The sequence below is a fragment of the Haliotis asinina genome, chromosome 10 (assembly GCF_037392515.1).
Source record: "Haliotis asinina isolate JCU_RB_2024 chromosome 10, JCU_Hal_asi_v2, whole genome shotgun sequence".
NCBI classification, from domain to species: domain Eukaryota; kingdom Metazoa; phylum Mollusca; class Gastropoda; order Lepetellida; family Haliotidae; genus Haliotis; species Haliotis asinina.
The window spans coordinates 51,000,461-51,018,030 of NC_090289.1; the positions used below are offsets into that span (position 1 = coordinate 51,000,461).

Here is a 17,570-nt window from a genome sequence, read left to right on the forward strand (position 1 = left end):
TATCCATCAATTTACCTTTATCATGTTTATTAGTTTAAAGTATACTGATATTTATAACAAAGTTTATCACTGACAAAAGCAAATCCTTCACTATCAAGATATTAACATACAATTTAGGATCTTTTCTCAACCCTTCCCTGACCAAAGACAAAAGTTTATGAAAACAGAAGAAAGAACAGAAGAAAGAGTGAAAGATTGTTCTTTCAAAAGAAATAATTAATACATCAATAAACACTGACATCGTAAAAGTCTGGGTAACACTGGCCTCAAAACCTGTGTATCCAAGTCATTGAAAAACAACCACATTTAGTACATAGGTGGAGATACTGAAGATTCTACACTGAAGTACCGTGTGATATTAAATGTTTATCCAGTGCGCAAATGCAAACTTGTCACTTTTCAAATATGGTTTTCATTTTTTTTTTTTTAATTGCAAGCTTAATAGTCTGTTGAGTGCTAAACATATTAGCATACACAAATAAGTCTTCTCAGTTAAATCTCAGTCAAATTTACTTAGACAAGCTGTGTACACTGAGATGATTGATGACTTGCTGGATGCCAAGATAAACTATGTGGCATGCTGGATGCTTTCACAGTGGGGTTGCCCAGACAACGGGATGACAAAGCGGTTGGGTTGCCTAGACAGTGGGGGTGCATAGACAGTTGGGTTGCTATACAGGGAGATTGCCCAGATAGTTGGTTTGCATGGAAGGCGGATTGCTGAGACAGTCAAGTTGCCCTGGCGGTGGGGTTGCCTAGACAATGGCATTACCTAGACAGTGGGGTTGAGTAGACAGTGACATTACCTAGACAGTGGTTTTGTCTAGACAGTCAGGTTGCCCTGGCAGTGGGGTTGATTTGACAGCAGCATTGCCTAGACAGTGGGCTTGCTTAGAGGGAGGGGATGCATAGACAGTGGGGTTGCCTCAACAATGGAGATGCCTAGTCAGTGGTATTAACTAGGGTTGCTTAGACTGCTGGGTTTCCTCAGCAGTGGGTCTGTGTACACATTGGGGTTGCCTTGATAGAGGCATTAGTTAGACAGAAGGGATGTCTCAACAATGGGGTTGACTAGATAGAGGCATTACCTAGATAGTGGGGATGCCTAGACAGTTCAGTTGTCCAGACAGTAGGGATGCCTAGACAAAGGGTTGGCTAGACAGCTTGATTGCCAAGACAGTGGGTATGCCTAGACAGTGGGGATGACTACACAATGGGGTTGCCTAGACAGTAGCATTACATAGACAGAGGGGATGACTCAACATTAGGGATGCCTAAACAGTTGAGTAGCCTAGATAGTGGGGATGCCTAGACAGTTGTCTTTCATAAACAGTGTGGTTACCTGGACAATGGGGTTCCTTTGATAATGGGGTTGCCTCAACAGTAGGGGTGACTAGACAGTGAAGTTGCCTAGACAATGGGGTTGCCTTGACAGTGAAGTTGAGAAAACAGTGGCATTACCTAGACAGTGGGGTTGCTTCAATGGTGGGAACGACTAGACAGTTGGGTTGTCTTTACAAAGGAGTTGCCTCAACAGTGGTGATGCCTGTCAGCTGTGAGGTTGCCTAGACAGAAGGGATGCCTAGACAGTGGGGCTGCCAAGACAATGGGGATGCCTAACCAGTGGGTATGCCTAGACAGTATGGTTATCAGACAGTGGGGTTGCCTAGACAGAAGGGATGCCTAGACAGTGGGTATGCCTAGACAGTATGGTTATCAGACAGTGGGGATGCCTAGACAGTATGGTTATCAGACAGTGAGGTTGCCTAGCCAGTGGGTATGCCTAGACAGTATGGTTATCAGACAGTGAGGTTGCCTAGATAGAAGGGATGCCTAGGCAGCAGAGTTGCCTAGACAGTGGGTATGCCTAGACAGTATGGTCGTCAAGACAGTTGGATTGCTGACTATTGTAATGACAGGTACGACTGAATAGCAGTGCCCCCAATAGCTTCCGTTGCAGGTACATACGTCTGTCATAACAAGCATACAGGGACAGTAATTACATTCCAAATGTCAACACTGATGTCATGCCAAAATGTCATATTTGACAGTTGATATTATGTGCGAACAAACGTAACTATTAGTGACTGTCAAAGACTACAGGGATATTATCCTGTAAGTGATATTTCACTGTGGACTCCTGCTGGCCTCGACCATGCTGAGCTGGTTGACACATCTAGACAGGTAAAAGAGTGTTTGGCTGACAAACCAGCAGGTGATCTTGACATTGTACATGTCCCTCTATGGATGGCCTCATATGGTTTATTTAAGTATGAGGCCATACATTTTGAGAGTGCACTACTTTACATTTAATGTAAGTTACAGATAAGAAAACACTAGATTTTAATCATACTTAAATGAGAAACCATGCAAATACATCTTAACTTTCAAACAAACAAATGTGTTCCTGTCTTGCCAAGTTAAATAACTGGATTTCTTGGGAAAACCAACACTGAATATCAGGTACAACATTTCATATTGTTTACCACAAGTAACATATAAAATGTTTTATTTCGTTATTTTACACACAATGCCGTACATAACATCAAACTCCTTTGAGTATGACACAACACATTCAGAGTTGCTGATGGCCAGTAGTTGGGCTGTAACAATGCATTGAACTATCGATGGATGGCAATTGTTGAGTCTCTGATCAATCAGTGGTAGAAGTAAAAACCGTCAATGCATCAACAGTATATTATGATAATATGGATAATGTAGTAACGGACTTCTGATGAAAACATTTTGACTAAATCCACAGCTCAAAATACAGGATATTTGGGTGCAGACTCACTTCATTGAGTTCATGTTTCCACTGTTTACTTGATCTGGGTTTCACATTTCTTGTCAGTTATTAAAAGGAAAGGAAACTACTTCAGCTTGTTTTATTTCATCTACATTCATTCGGGAAATGACTTCAAATGGGACAATTCAAGGAGAACAAAAACTACCGCAACACTTGGTTGAAACAGACAATCGCTATCACAATAATTGTTTCTTACACAATTGACACCCCTAGCAACTAGTCAGCATTGTTACAGCTATTTATAGCTATATCACATCCCAACCATACTGTTGGTTTCCCTGAAATGCCATTGCAGCACAATCTGAACATATCACAAACTAAATATATCTCACAAATCCATGGCAGTTTGCAATATTGTTTCAAATCAAACTGTTTCACATGTTATTTTACAGATACCCATATTCTACACAAAAATGTTGGACAGATGCCAACCAATAGTTTTTATCTAAAGCTCATGTATGGATAGAATGATGTACCCATTCTATTTGGGTGTGTACCAGGAATTTTTAGTGCTCAAGACTGCAAACAAATAAGCTCTCGTGAATCCTTTTCCTTAAACAAAAAAAAAACTGACCCTCCACTTTCTGTGTATGTGCACAGTGGGTGGACACTAGTTTAATAGATATTTCAAATCAGGATTTGTTTTTTTGTCACTTGACTTTCCGGAACACATAGTACACATAAACTTCTGAGTGGGTGAGTGAGTGAGTGAGTGAGTGAGTGAGTGAGTGAGGTTTTCACTCTGCTTTTAGCAATATATATATGATATCATGGCATAAGACACCAGAATACAACTTCTATATGAAAGAGTGAGCGAATTAATATTTAGCATCTCATCAGCAATATCGCAGCCATATCGTGACGAGAAAAATTTCATTTATATATATATTAAAATTAATAAATTGAGACCATAAAAATCTGCCATTGAAGGACAGATTATCACAGACATAAACTTAAAACTAGCACATGAAGCTAAAACAGTGTGATAAAAGAAGACAATGCAATATAAAACATGGGCTATAGAACTGAAGGTAGATCACCATACTAGTGACCATGGGGACCTACAGTACATTAGCTTCCTGCATGGGCCCAGTAGCTGGATTTACACCATCCCTCCAGCTCTTAGCAATTCAGACACATCTAGTAAAACTTAAAAGTACACACATGCTATGATTATAAACAGTGGAAAATGTCCGTATGTGGAAATGGGCACTTACAATGGTTACAATACTGCAGTAGAGGAATTCGAAGACTTTCAACGCTGTGTGATCACTCTGTGGAGGACTAGAAAGTGTGGCACTGAAAATATGATATTGCTTGTTAAAACACAAGACAGTGACCAGGGTCCAGGAGCCTGTTTCAGAAAGCTATCCTAGCCCTTTGACTGTCGTACCTCCTATACTGTAAGACATACAACAGTCGTAACACAACAATAGCTTGTTTAACAGGGTTTGATTCACAAAGCATTCATAGTGCTACATGATATTGTTTGTAAGCCTGTGGTAAACTGTTGAGTTACGAAAGCTTATAATGTTTGTTTTGTGGACTGGAACAGGGATCATAATGTAACCAACATCACTAGGCAACAACTACTTGATATTACAACAGTATTTGCTTCATTTCAAATAAAAATAATGTTCTGTATATTCTGTACAGATAAAATTGATGGGCCTCTTCATCATCATCATCATCATCATCATCATCATCATCATCAGTACTTACTATGCATACACCATGAACGCTGACCCCCATATCATGGGCAGCTCATCCAGGAGCTGTAACAGAGACAGATGAGCTGAACGCGTATACAAGTACATATGACATACTGGGTGACCATCCATCATCATGTACAAGTGAGGGCCATGACAGGGATATATGGAGAAGCATAATACATGGGCAGGAAAACATTAATGGTTACTTATATACAAGACTTTGATGTCAGAGAGGTCAGACATGTAAGTTGTGTTTGAATTAAGTTGTGTTTCCATGGAAATAGCAAAAAATAAAATTGTGATAAACTTCAAAATAGAAAAACACATATCTATGGCAATAATGATAAACATGTGTGTAGTTTGCAGAACATTGCATCTAAACATTAAGATAAATTCTCTCGACAAAGTCTTGGGGTGGAAGGATGAATGAACTGATGGATGGAATGAACGCATTTTACCGCCATCACTTCATAAGCAGGGGTATAGTAATATTTCATATCCTTAGTTCCAGTTAACGATTTCCATGAGTTTTTGCTGCTTTAAAACTGTATTCCAGTAATTCAGAATATAGCAGCGTAATGTGAGAGGAAGTTACAAGTGTAATGGAGGCACCATAAATATACCACTATGGTGCCTACAAACCTTGACACAAAGTAATGGCCAACCAGGATTTAAACCCAAAATGCTAAGTTTGTGACCTTCCTATGGGAGGCAACTCTGCAGCGTAAACTGTGACTTTTGAGCTACTCGTGCTCCCAAAATGTCTTTAAAGTGTGAGTGGCTGAGTGACTGAGTGACTGAGCGAGCAATCTTCCAGTAATATAACAATGGGGAACACCAGAAATGGGCTTTATGCATTGTACTCATGTGAGGAATTAAACCTGGTCTTTGGGATGACAAGCAAATGCTTTAACCACCAGGCTACCCCACCACCCGCATGACATCAGATGAACACTGACAGGGCGTCTTATACTTCCTCACTCTATAAACCTCCACCTGATTCAGTCCACAGTCTAATTGCAATGTTCAGGCAATGATTATCTGTCCTTTGTGAGTGAATAATGTCTGACATAGTCGAAGACTTCATTCTTCAGCCGGGACGTATAATCCATTAGCCTCCTGACTCTGTAATTATGTGAACATCCCTATATAGACAGCATGTAGCTCAGGACTGCAGGGGTGGGTAATAAGCAAGGCATTCACTGATTAGATGTTGGGTGTGGGAACATAACACAAGACCGATAGGTGAAGCAAAATAAAGGCTTACTTGCATGCTATATAGAAGTGTCATGTGGAAAAACCAAGATCCAATACCAACGACTGAAAAACAAACAAAAAAAACAGCTCTCAGCACGTGACAGTTTTCATTAAGGAAGTCATCATATGGAATATGATATTTACCTGTGGATATTTTCACAGCAAGGAGTGACTCACTTCATCACAATGTCATCCAAGCCAGACTGATGCGTACCTTACCTTTTCATACTGCGATCTCAGGAAGAAAATACATGATTGTTTTTTGCATCAAATATGTCAGTGACATTTTTAACGTCTTGACTCATGGAAAATCACAGAAGAACTAGTCACTTGATGTGAGATGTCAATATCTACTCATAGAAGAACATGAAAGTACAAGTGTTCCTATATTTATTTGCAAAGTTTCACCCTTGACCTTGCAAAAGTCACCTTGTGAAGAAACTTGGAAAAATGGAACACTTATACTTTCATTTGTTCCCTTATTTGTTTCCATGAGTATATTAAGTCAAACATATTCTAATTCCAACCATAATTTTTCGCTCAAAATGTTATCAAAATTACCCAGAGAATATAACTTTTGGGGGATTATTGAAGCAGCTGCTGTATATGCTGCAGAAAGCATCCCCCGAACACCTTGTCTGCAAGTAATTCTCTAAGTGTATTTTCTGGTGAAAACTTATTAACAGCTGTGAAAAACAAAGCCAGCAGTGTAGAATGCTAAATATAAGCCTAATACTATCATTAAAGGTTTTAGATTTACTGATATCTCAAGTGTTCTCGTATAGTATAAATAATTGGAATGGACTGACCACTGTGTCATGATATATGTGTATCAGCTGTCTGAAGTATCTGTGCTATACATGGAAGTAGTGACTGGGTGGCATACAAACTCTCACAATGATTAATATCTGCATGCAGGAATCAAATGCTGTGAAGAGAAAGGAACTATTTTTGACTGCCAACAGATATGTGTAGTGCATTATGTTACCTATCATGATTATATTGATAAACAGCATACTCATGTAGCCCAAAATGCATTTGATATTCAATCAATATGCATGTTAATAACATTTGCAATATAAGACAAATCCAAGAAAATGCATTCACAAAACATACAGTCAGATATTTATTCCAATAATTGGCAATAATTCACTCATTAATGGAACCTTGAAAAATAGTGCAAACTGATATCAAAATACAGTTGCTATGGCTACTGAAAGCTACATCACTTATTGGCAAATACTCCATTGTTGACAGGTAAGATGAAAAACATCTCTAACCCAGTTCTTAATTTGTAAAACATCAAAACTATCTGAAACTGTTTGTCACACACAGCCTGCAACGATACATGATGAAGAGTGAGTGAAGGACTGAAAGAGTTTAGCTTTATGCAACGCTCAGCAATATTCCAGCTATACGGCAGTGGATTGTAAACAACCGAGTCTAGACCAGCAAATCCACTGATCAATCCACAAATCCAATCAATCTACACAATCTATGACACGTGTCAACAAAGACCACCCAATCCCGTTAGGTGCCTCTTACAACAAGCATGGGCTACTGAATATCAATTCTAACCCAAATTTTCATGGGTCACATTATGAAGAACATACAACATATGTGAGAGACATAACTAAAGATCACGTTCCACAAGTCTGCACAAGTTTTCCCAGCTACATGATAACAAGTCAAGCAGGCTGTCACTGGCAGTATCAGCAACAATCCATTGCACCTTGGCAGGACAACCCTACTTCGAACGTCCATGAATGATTGTGTATTTGTTGTTTAATGCTGGATTTCCCCTGATCTACTTACCTAACAGCCCTAGATGACACCAGATGATGCGAGCCTCCAGCCTTTCCCTGTAGGCCAGCACCGCCCCACACAATGGGGGTATTATCATCATCAAGTTACTGATGGTGTTCCCTGAAACATTTCATCAATGAGAGAGATTATGTCATAGCATGCTGGTATACTCTACACGTATGGGCACTGCAGCTGTCCAGTTCAACAGACTATCATGACTACTGACAGATAAAGGCACAAGGTCACACCTTTTCACCAATATTTTGGCCTATATTATATATAACGGGGCATATGCAATCATTATAGGCTCCTCTAGATGCAATAAAAAACCTCCTAGCCCTTACGACTTGCCTGAAATGAATAACTGAAACCCTTGATCCTAACTGCTTCCAAAAAGAGAATACTTGTCATACGTGGGACATAAAAAATTGCTGTGTACACAAAAAATTATCATATCATAAATGTCGTTTTCTGACTGGCTAAGTTCTCTTCCATTATACTCAAGTCTCAACAATCTGACATTGACGTTGCACACCAAATTGTCAGGTTAACAAGCATGTTGGACGAAATAAATGAGACAAAATTATGTTTATTCAATTTGCTACAACAAAAGCATCGAATAAAGCCAATTGTCAGATTACGGAAGTCTGATTAACAAGACCTGACTGTATTGTCAATGTAGCCCACTTACAACTGAGGTATATTGCAATGTATCCCGCTGTCACTGGCATCTCATTCCATACTTCATGATAGTACTTCTTTATTTCAGGTGAGTTTTATGCCGCACTCAGCAATAATCCAACTATATGGCATTTTCTGTAAATAATCGAGTCTGGACCAAACAATCCAGTGACCAACAACATGAGAAACGATCTGTGCAATTGGGAACCGATGACATGTGTCAACCAGGGTAGCGAGCCTGACCACCCAATCCCGAGCCACCTCTTACGATAAGCATAGCTGCCGTTTATGGCAAGCATGGGTTGCTGAAGGCCTGCTCTTCCTAGGACCTTCATTGGTCCGTTGTTTAGGATGCACTGAAATTACTGATGCTTTGTGAATGTAAATTGATTAAAGGGAGATAACTCTAAATTCGTTTTTTTCTTGTGTCATCTGCAAAATATAGCTACAAAAAGATTTTCTTTCCATTCCAATTAATAAATTTTTACAAAATGGTCAAGTGTAGTCCATGTGAATATTAAGAAGAGGAATGACACTGCATCAAGTTTACTAACACAATACCTGTGGGGAAAAAAGCATGATACAAGATTTGAAACATTTGATACACACAGGTTGCTGACATGTATGATTGGATACCCATGCTTCAAGCAGTTCAAAATTAACATGGAGGTGTTCAGTAAGATGAATATGTTGTTCACTGATCCCAGGGGGGTGGGGGGTGGGAGCATGGGGTCATCAACCCATGCCCCCTTTGTGACCAGTGAACAGCTTATTATTGTCGCTCATGGTAGTATCAGTGTTTGATAAATTGGTTTCAATCATACGTTGAACACGTTTTGTCTAGGACAGAGTTCTCTCTCCAAATGAGTTTTACGATATTCATAAACAGCACTCGAAAGGCCATTACTCAATGGGGATGAACTGGGTGCAAGAGTTGATTTAATGTAACTTTGCATTACCTCATTTAAACTTTTTCATTCAATATGAAAACATAAATACATCATTTCTTTTGGAATTAATTATATGGTAGCTTCCCTGAGAGAAATGCAGTGCAGTATTTCCTCTTGGAGAAGTGTAGTGTGAAATAGTGCCTTTAAGCTGTCAGACATTCAATAGTGCCTTTAAGCTGTCAGACATTCAATAGTGCCTCTAAGCTGTCAGACATTCAATAGTGCCTTTAAGTTGTCTGACATTTTAAAGAGCCTAGAGAAATCATATGCTATTATAAAAGACGACTAATAGTATCAGGTCACCAGAATTTCTGATACAAAATTATGCATGTCATTGCACCATTTGATTAGACTGATTTTCATGTTGCTAGTCATTGTATGGTCTGGTCCAGATTCCACTATAATCATGGAAATGAGTAAGGAAACACATCAAAATACAAGTGTTCCCTTGTTCTTTTCCAGGTTTCTTCACAAGGTATATATTGCAGTGTGGGTAAAATTCTGGAAATGAATAAAGGAACACTTGCACTTTCATGTGTTCCCTTATTTGTTTCCTTGAGTATACTTACAAGCTGCCATATAAGCTTTAATACTGCTCAGTACAGCACTGAACCACAAACATAGAAAATTGTATTTAGAAAGAGCATGTCTTTTAAAAGGCAGTACATTTGACTGTAATTAATTCAGTGTACAAATACAGCCCTCAACAACACTTGTGCGTATCATATCATTTTTCATCTTAAGTTAAGGGACCAAAGACAAATATTACAATACTAAGAGAATGAAAAAAATTAAAATTGTCTTCACTGGTCAATACTTGGGCTTCAGTTGTACTTTGTACACATGTCAAAGTGTTGTTGCTGGTGCTACGTCTGCTTCACTCATACCTAGCAGCACATATATGTCCATCACACAGTCATACACACGACTAGAGAAAGTGAGCTGATGGATACTCAAAATCCTCAGTCTTCCATGTCAACATGTATGCAGGTATTTTGCAGGTGTTATAATTGGATAATGGTTTTAGTTACAAGTACCTCACACTAAGGATGTACATCCTGTCTCTGAATCCCTGGACATGCTGAATTTTCAATTGTGATGTGAAATGTCAAAAGCTTTTCTTACCTCACTCTTCACAGCCACTAAAGAAATTCTACATCTTAAAGTAAACTACAGTCAAAAAGTAATCAAAAGAGATGACAATTTCATTTCGCAGTTGCCATTATAAGTTGTTCACTGGTCATGAGGAAGACATGGGTTGACGTATCATCTATATTTGTGCATGTCCCCTGAGCCCAAAACATAACATAACAGCTTTGGTGAAACCTGAGGCGTCCAGTTTAGTGAAAACTATGTGGGCCAGTTCGGTGAAACCTGTGGTAGACAGTTTGGTGACACCTATGTGGGCCAGTTTGGTGAAACTTGTAGGGGTCAGTTTGGTGAAACCTATGATGGCCAGTTTAGTTAAACCTGTGACAGCCATTTTGGCAAAACCTGTGGAGGTCAGTTTGGTGAAACTTGTAAGGGTCAGTTTGGTGACACCTATGTGGGCCAGTTTGATGAAACTTGTAGGGATCAGTTTGGTGAAATTTGTGGCAACCAGTTTAGCAAAACCTGTGACAGCCAATTTGGCAAAACCTGTGGGGGCCAGTTTGGTGAAACATGCAGGTGCCAGGTTGGTGAAACATGTAGGTGACATTTTGGTGAAACCTGTAGGGGTCAGTTTGGTGAAACCTGTGGTGGCCAGTTTAGCAAAACCTGTGACAGCCATTTTGACAACCTGTGGAGGTCAGTTTGGTGAGACCTGTAGGGACCAGTTTGGTGAAACCTGTAGGTGCCAGGTTGGTGAAACCTATTGGGACCAGTTCGGTGCTGATGAAACCATGATTGTGGAGAACCAGGATCATAAGTGTAATGCAGTATATAGTTCTAGAACAAAGTTCTGCACAGCAAATTACAATGCTTTTAGAGACTAGGGCAGCTGTACCCAAAAATGAAGCATTTATGTTAAAAGGACTATGAATACAGTGTATTTCAACAGGAAATATGATGAAAACACAAATAGCATTATTTTCTTGTCTGCTGGTAGTTGAGAACTACAACAATAATGTGTGGGCCTTGTTAAGAAAAGTGGGTAGGATGAAAATCTCACAATACTTATAACATCAGCATTAGGACAATGATATTTTGATTTACCCAGTCATATTATATTGTTACAATGATGACTTTATCATGGCATTAACCGATGTCCAAAATATAATATTGACTTATTACCACACATGCACATATATATTGCCCGTAACCATTGGTTTCAATCATGCCCAAGTAAATAACTCAAACAAATTTGCATTAAAAACCATAAACCAGGTAAACAAATAACCGAACAGCATTTGAATGCATACTCTATGTGACCTGCATTGTATGCACAATTTCACTGTCAAGTGCAATGTCACACAGAAACGTGAAGCATAATAATCACACAGACTCATGTACATCAAATATTTATAAGTTCATGCTGAGCATCAGACAGGAATTTTCATCTTCAGAATTTAGAGCAATGTGTGTTCTTTAAAAATTCAAAGACGTGTTGAAACATTCTGTATTGTGTTGAAAGTTGTGGGCTGCAGTGCAGATGATCAAGGTTACACCTTATACTCCTACAGCATCATTGCTTTAGCCCCGCCCCCTGTCCCCTGTCACTACAGGGATGGAATCATCCCTGCTGCTTTATTTGAATACTGAATCATGACATCTACCTTCTAACAAAATAACATTTCATGTAAAGTGCTCACAAAGAGTGACTGAGTGAGTGAGTTTAGTTTTACACTCAGCAATATTCCAGCAATATAGCGGCGGTCTGTAAATAATCGAGTCTGGACCAGACAATCCAGTGACCAACAACATGAGCTTCGATCTGCGCAATTGGGAACCGATGACATGAATCAACCAAGTCAGCGAGTCTGACCACCCAATCCCATTAGTCGCCTCCTACGACAAGCATAGTCACCTTTTATGGCAAGCAGGGGTTGCTGAAGGCGTATTACCCTGGGACCTTCACGGGTTCTCTCAAAGAGACTTCAAAAGCAGACTTCAAGCTGAATAAGTTGCAGGGTTTCTGTCTGATACAGAAACTTTTACTATACTGTGCCCATTACTACATTGTACTCCCAGCACAGGTAGCAGCTCAAAATAGATTGTTCATTTGAAAAACAGGTTACAGGGAAAAATAGCAGGCAACAAATCTATCAGTGTGTTTACATGGGGTGAAACACTTAACCAACAGTTGATATTAACAAATTTGTGGACATCTGTGTGCACGTGCCTGTCTGTCTGTCTGTATACATATCCATGTATGTCTGTGTGTGTTGGTTCTTCAACACACCTGTCTGTCTGTCTGTGTACATATCCATGTATGTCTGTGTGTGTTGGTTCTTCAACACATCTGTCAGCATTACTCCAGCAATAAAATGGCAGCATGTACAATGACATGATCAAACCTGGACCTGACAAATAAGTGATTAATTAAGTGAGCAATTCTCAGAGTGTCAGATTACAGTGCCACACTTTCAAACAACCATAACTGTATTTGGTCATCTCTTACAACCACAATAGGCTGCTTGAGGCCTGTTCTATCCCAGATTCCACACCCATAACAGAATCATAAGTCCCATCACTAGTACTGCATAGGAAGTATGCATAGGAATAGTTAGTATGTTTAGGAATAGTTAGTGTGTTTAGGAACAGAAGTACGCTTAGGAATAGTTAGTATGTTTAGGAATAGTTTGTATGTTTAGGAATAGTTAGTATGTTTAGGAATAGTTTGTATGTTTAGGAATAGTTAGTGTGTTTAGGAATAGGAAGTATCTTTATAAATAGTAAGTTCATGAATAGTAAGTTCATAAAAAGTAAGTATGTTTATAAGTGGTTTATGAATAGTAAGTATGTTTATGGATAGTGAGTATATTTATGAATAGTAAGTATGGCTATGAATAGTAAGTATGTTTATAAATTGTAAGTATGGTTATGAATAGTAAGTATGTTTATAAACAGTAAATATGTTTGTGAAGTGAATTATGACTAGTAACTATGTTTATGAACAGTAAGTATGTTTAGTGACATTAACATCATGTACAGCTGTATTTAGACAGACAGCTAGCTATTATATGTGGCAAAAGGCCTGCGCTCAACATGTATACTATAGCAGCATCGCAACCTTCACAATGCAAATTTACTCCATGAGAACAGGCTTGTAATCATGTATTTCAGGATTGCTCTACATCCAATGCTCATACAAATTACATGCTACAACAGTGCAGAGAGCAAAAAAACAGTACTTCCATCTCATCTTACTTCTCATCAATTGTGAGTAAAAATTAAATGTTTCATGAGATGGTCCACAGACAAAGAATTGAGACAATTCTCCATTTCTTTCACAAGCACATTCCAGACAATATTCTTAACAATACAAGACATTCCAGGTTCATTATGGGGTTTAAACTGCAAACAGGCTATGTTTTCAAAACGAAGAGTACTTGAAAATGTTGCTTCTTGAATGATGGGATTATGTATATCATAATACATCTAATGAGTGAGGAAGTGAGTTTGGTTCTGTGTCATGGTCTTTAGCAATATTGTAGCAATATCAAGGCAGGAAAAACGGAAATGGGCTTCACACACTGCACTCATGTGGGGACTCAAACCGTCTCTTCAGCATGACGAGCAGAAACTAAACTTCCCCACCACTAACATCATATCTAATTCAGATCTAAGTGTACTGATTGAACTTGTGTAAGAAATTTCCAAAGGGAAATATATCTATTTTAACTGGCCCAGATTGCATGAATATTTAACCAACTCATACCTCCGTCAGAATGTATGAAAAACAGACCAAACAAAATAACATTCCAAGTCATGTGTTATCCTATACAGCTGAACCTCGCCTAACCAGAGTTTTTGCTTGAGTTTTCCCACATGTTAGCTCAATAGATGGTCTTACAGATATCTGAATATTAACAACTGTCCACCCTTACCTAAATTCTATATAAGCAAAATTAACCTTCTATTGTCTAATTCTAACGCTAAATATTATGACAGCATATTGCAAAGTCAAAATCTACATCATATCCCGGTGAACTGAGGTGGACAAAACAGTGTAAGCACGGATATCTTCCACATTCACAGTACTAAACAAAGCAGCACAAAACCCAACCCACTCACTCACTCACTCACACTGACTCCTCAGTATCCCTACATCCTTTGAAAACACTATAAAACACATACACAACAAAGAAAATAAAAAAGGAATGGTTTATTTTCAGGAACTGCTGCCTGTCCTGTTTTATCAGTTCCCACAAAGGGTGAAGTCAAATATGCTGTCTATAGGACAGTAAGATACAGGTACAGGATCTATGTGATTATTCAATCCTAGTATATATCAGTTGTACCATGATGTACTTGACATACTGATGTAATAACACTAATCAATGAAATAACTATCACTCACTGGATTACTACTGAATTATCTATATCGACTAAGTATACACGATGACCAGTATTCACTGAGAAAACATTCCAAACAAATACTTCTTGACAGACATATATTGATTTTGGAAACAATAGTGCTGTTAGTCTTGTCCGTTTTGCAAACTAAATCCTACCGGATTGGATAAATCAAAATATCAGCTGTAAGAAAACCACTGACTCGGGCAAACTTTGAATATGATAATGTGTATCATACTCACAAAATTCTGCGATGAAGGGAAGCACGACATAATTTTCTTCACACCAGTCCAGTGTCGAAGTGACAGGTCCCCAATACCCATCCGTTGGGGCCATGTTTGATTGTGAAAATGGCAACGCGATCGATAGAAGCTCGAGTATGGACCCTTCCCGGACTAGCACGACTCGACTCGTAACACGGTCAGTGGGACTTGTTGTAGAGTAGCTTGCACAGCGAATGGCGCATTTATATCTGAATGTACCTGTTTGAGATGTTAATTTACCTGAAGATATCACAAAAGGCTGGATATATGACATTTGATCCATTCACGCATGATGTAATGTATGGTCAAAACTATTGTTTCCACTGGAACAAACAGCCGTATCGTATAGTTTCTTACGTGTTAGACAATTACTGTGCAAATTACATTTAGTAACTGGTCCATTTAGTAACTGGTCGTTGTATTTAAGGGACGTGGGAGTTTAGGAGAAAGCAGTGTTCGCTGCATAACTCCGTATTTGATTAAACTATCCTACTATAGTTCCGAAATAAAACACCATCATGTACTTTAGAAAATTGAAAAGTGGTTCTCCACTCCCTCTTTTGACTGCTTCATTATAGACATTTTCCCAGGTAGGTAAGTATAATAGCACCTTAATATGGCGGTCTGAATATGTGCAACTACTACCAAGATATCCATGAATACCATATTCAGCACCTGTACATGTAAATACCAGACCTTTACCGTTTCTGCGTCTTCAGATAGGGGCTGCTTAAAAAATAGTGCACATGCTTGACACACATTAGTTCACATGCTTGACACACATTAATTCTATTACTACTTGAACATTCAACTATTACAATAATCCTCACTTGTATTAATTCATATTCAGTTTTTGTACAAGCATATGCCAGTGACGGGACACTCACTCACTCATTCACTCACTCACTCACTCACTCCCTCTGGGACGTCAGTGGACATATATCGTATTGGAAAGTTTGGCGATCTGTGCGCTCCCTGTTACAACACGAAGAAGGCCTATGGTTGCAGACATGTATGAGCCTTCATGTCCCATTATCCCATTACATCATCAGGTAATGGACGCGCAGCAGCTGGTATCACACCGATTAATGTTGGGGTCATGTGCCTACTTCTACCAACAATGCACCGATTAGCTCATTAAACTCTGCCATAAGTGAGACGGCGGCTGGTGAGAGACAGACAGACAGAGAGACAGTCGAAGAGAGACAGACAAGCAGAAACATACAGCCAGAGAGAGTAAATTTAAAGAGTTCCTTGTTTTATAGGGCACTGATAATTTAATTTGGGGTCATTCATTTCAAGTACTCGCTATTTATGTACTGTCTTCTTACTCCTGAGGGTTTGTCTTATTTAGGTTAATTTGGTGTTCAGGTTTTCAACAATACGCCTCCCCTCACTCGCTCATTTAACGTGTTGTTGGTCATTTATTTTGCATCATGACAAAGCTGCTTAGCCTATATCCAAGCTCTGGTGATAAGGTAAAGCAGGGATACTCTACACTAGGCCTCTATATAGGCTCCCTGGGTAAAGTAGTGCTTGTACAGACTGGTCAGGCACAACACGCCTACTTCTGCTTGAAGTCACATGCCCTTACACTAGTAGACCATAAAATGAATTAATCCGTCAACTCTAATGTATTTTGTCTGTTGTTGTAGCGTGTGTAGATGGTGTAATTACAGCTTATGAGACTATATTTAACGCACGTGATGACACGACAGCTGTTTCAAGGAAATGTAATGGGTTAACAGGTGGTCGAGGCAAGACCCGGATGTTGAGTGAATTCATAACGATCAACGCGCCACGAGCCTTACGTCAACGCAGCAGGACTTGATACATATCTTGTAGTTTCATGATATATATTATTTGTCATACATACCCTAAGTTTCGAATGCGGGATCATGTGATAGCCTAGTGATTAAGATGTTGCCCCGACCGGTGAACACGAGCCGAGTTTGATTCCAATGTGTAAAGTTAGTCGTACGCGTAGTCTGTTTTACAGGCCCTGAAGTAAATATGTCCAAGAAAGCCCATGCAAGTTTAGAAAATGTGGCAAGTCTAGAATGAAGAAAGTCTCAGGGCTCCTTTTCATTTCATGTTTTTTACTGTGAACTATTTTTCTGTAAAATGAGTTCATTTCAGAGGCTAGTTGTTTGTCTATCGTAATTGTAACGATAATTTGACACAATCGTCGAAAATAACCTCACCCCTCACCTTTTCTTGAACACATTCGGAAATATACTGAAACAAATTTAAGAGTTAACATTACAGTTGCCGACATTGCCTCAGTTCATATTCCAGCTTAAAGCGGCTACTGTACCAGCATCTTAGTTCAGGACATTTATGCTGAAGAGATTAAAATGATCACATGAGCGTTATGTATTCTATGTCCCCATAAAATAGCCACGTTGCTTGTTGAATGAGGAATATCAAAAGTATACGCTTTAGCTTTCCCGTTATGGGTGCATCATAAAATGAAGATGAGAACTGGTCTTTACAAGAAATAGCAGATGAAACATGAAACTACATTCCGGATGCGCGCATGCATGCGTAGATAACGCATTCGGTATAGGCCGGTGAGTTTAATGAAATTCACCAG

The 17,570-nt window shown here is 39.0% G+C and overlaps 1 protein-coding gene across 3 annotated transcripts in view; it reads right to left on the reverse strand.

The window, feature by feature from the left end:
• LOC137298260 (alkaline ceramidase 3-like) overlaps positions 1-15,083 on the reverse strand; it is a 28,551-nt gene extending 13,468 nt beyond the window's left edge. For all 3 annotated transcript variants that reach the window (XR_010957731.1, XR_010957732.1, XM_067830438.1), the window contains exons 1-5: positions 14,954-15,083; positions 7,591-7,701; positions 5,786-5,838; positions 4,529-4,581; positions 4,024-4,105 (exon numbers count right to left, since the gene is read on the reverse strand). Coding sequence is in view for 1 of the 3 variants with exons in the window: in XM_067830438.1 (XP_067686539.1) it covers positions 4,024-4,105; positions 4,529-4,581; positions 5,786-5,838; positions 7,591-7,701; positions 14,954-15,047 (393 nt within the window). In the remaining 2 variants the exon portion in view is untranslated. The remainder of the gene's footprint in view (positions 1-4,023; positions 4,106-4,528; positions 4,582-5,785; positions 5,839-7,590; positions 7,702-14,953) is intronic.
• Positions 15,084-17,570: the final 2,487 nt, after the last annotated feature.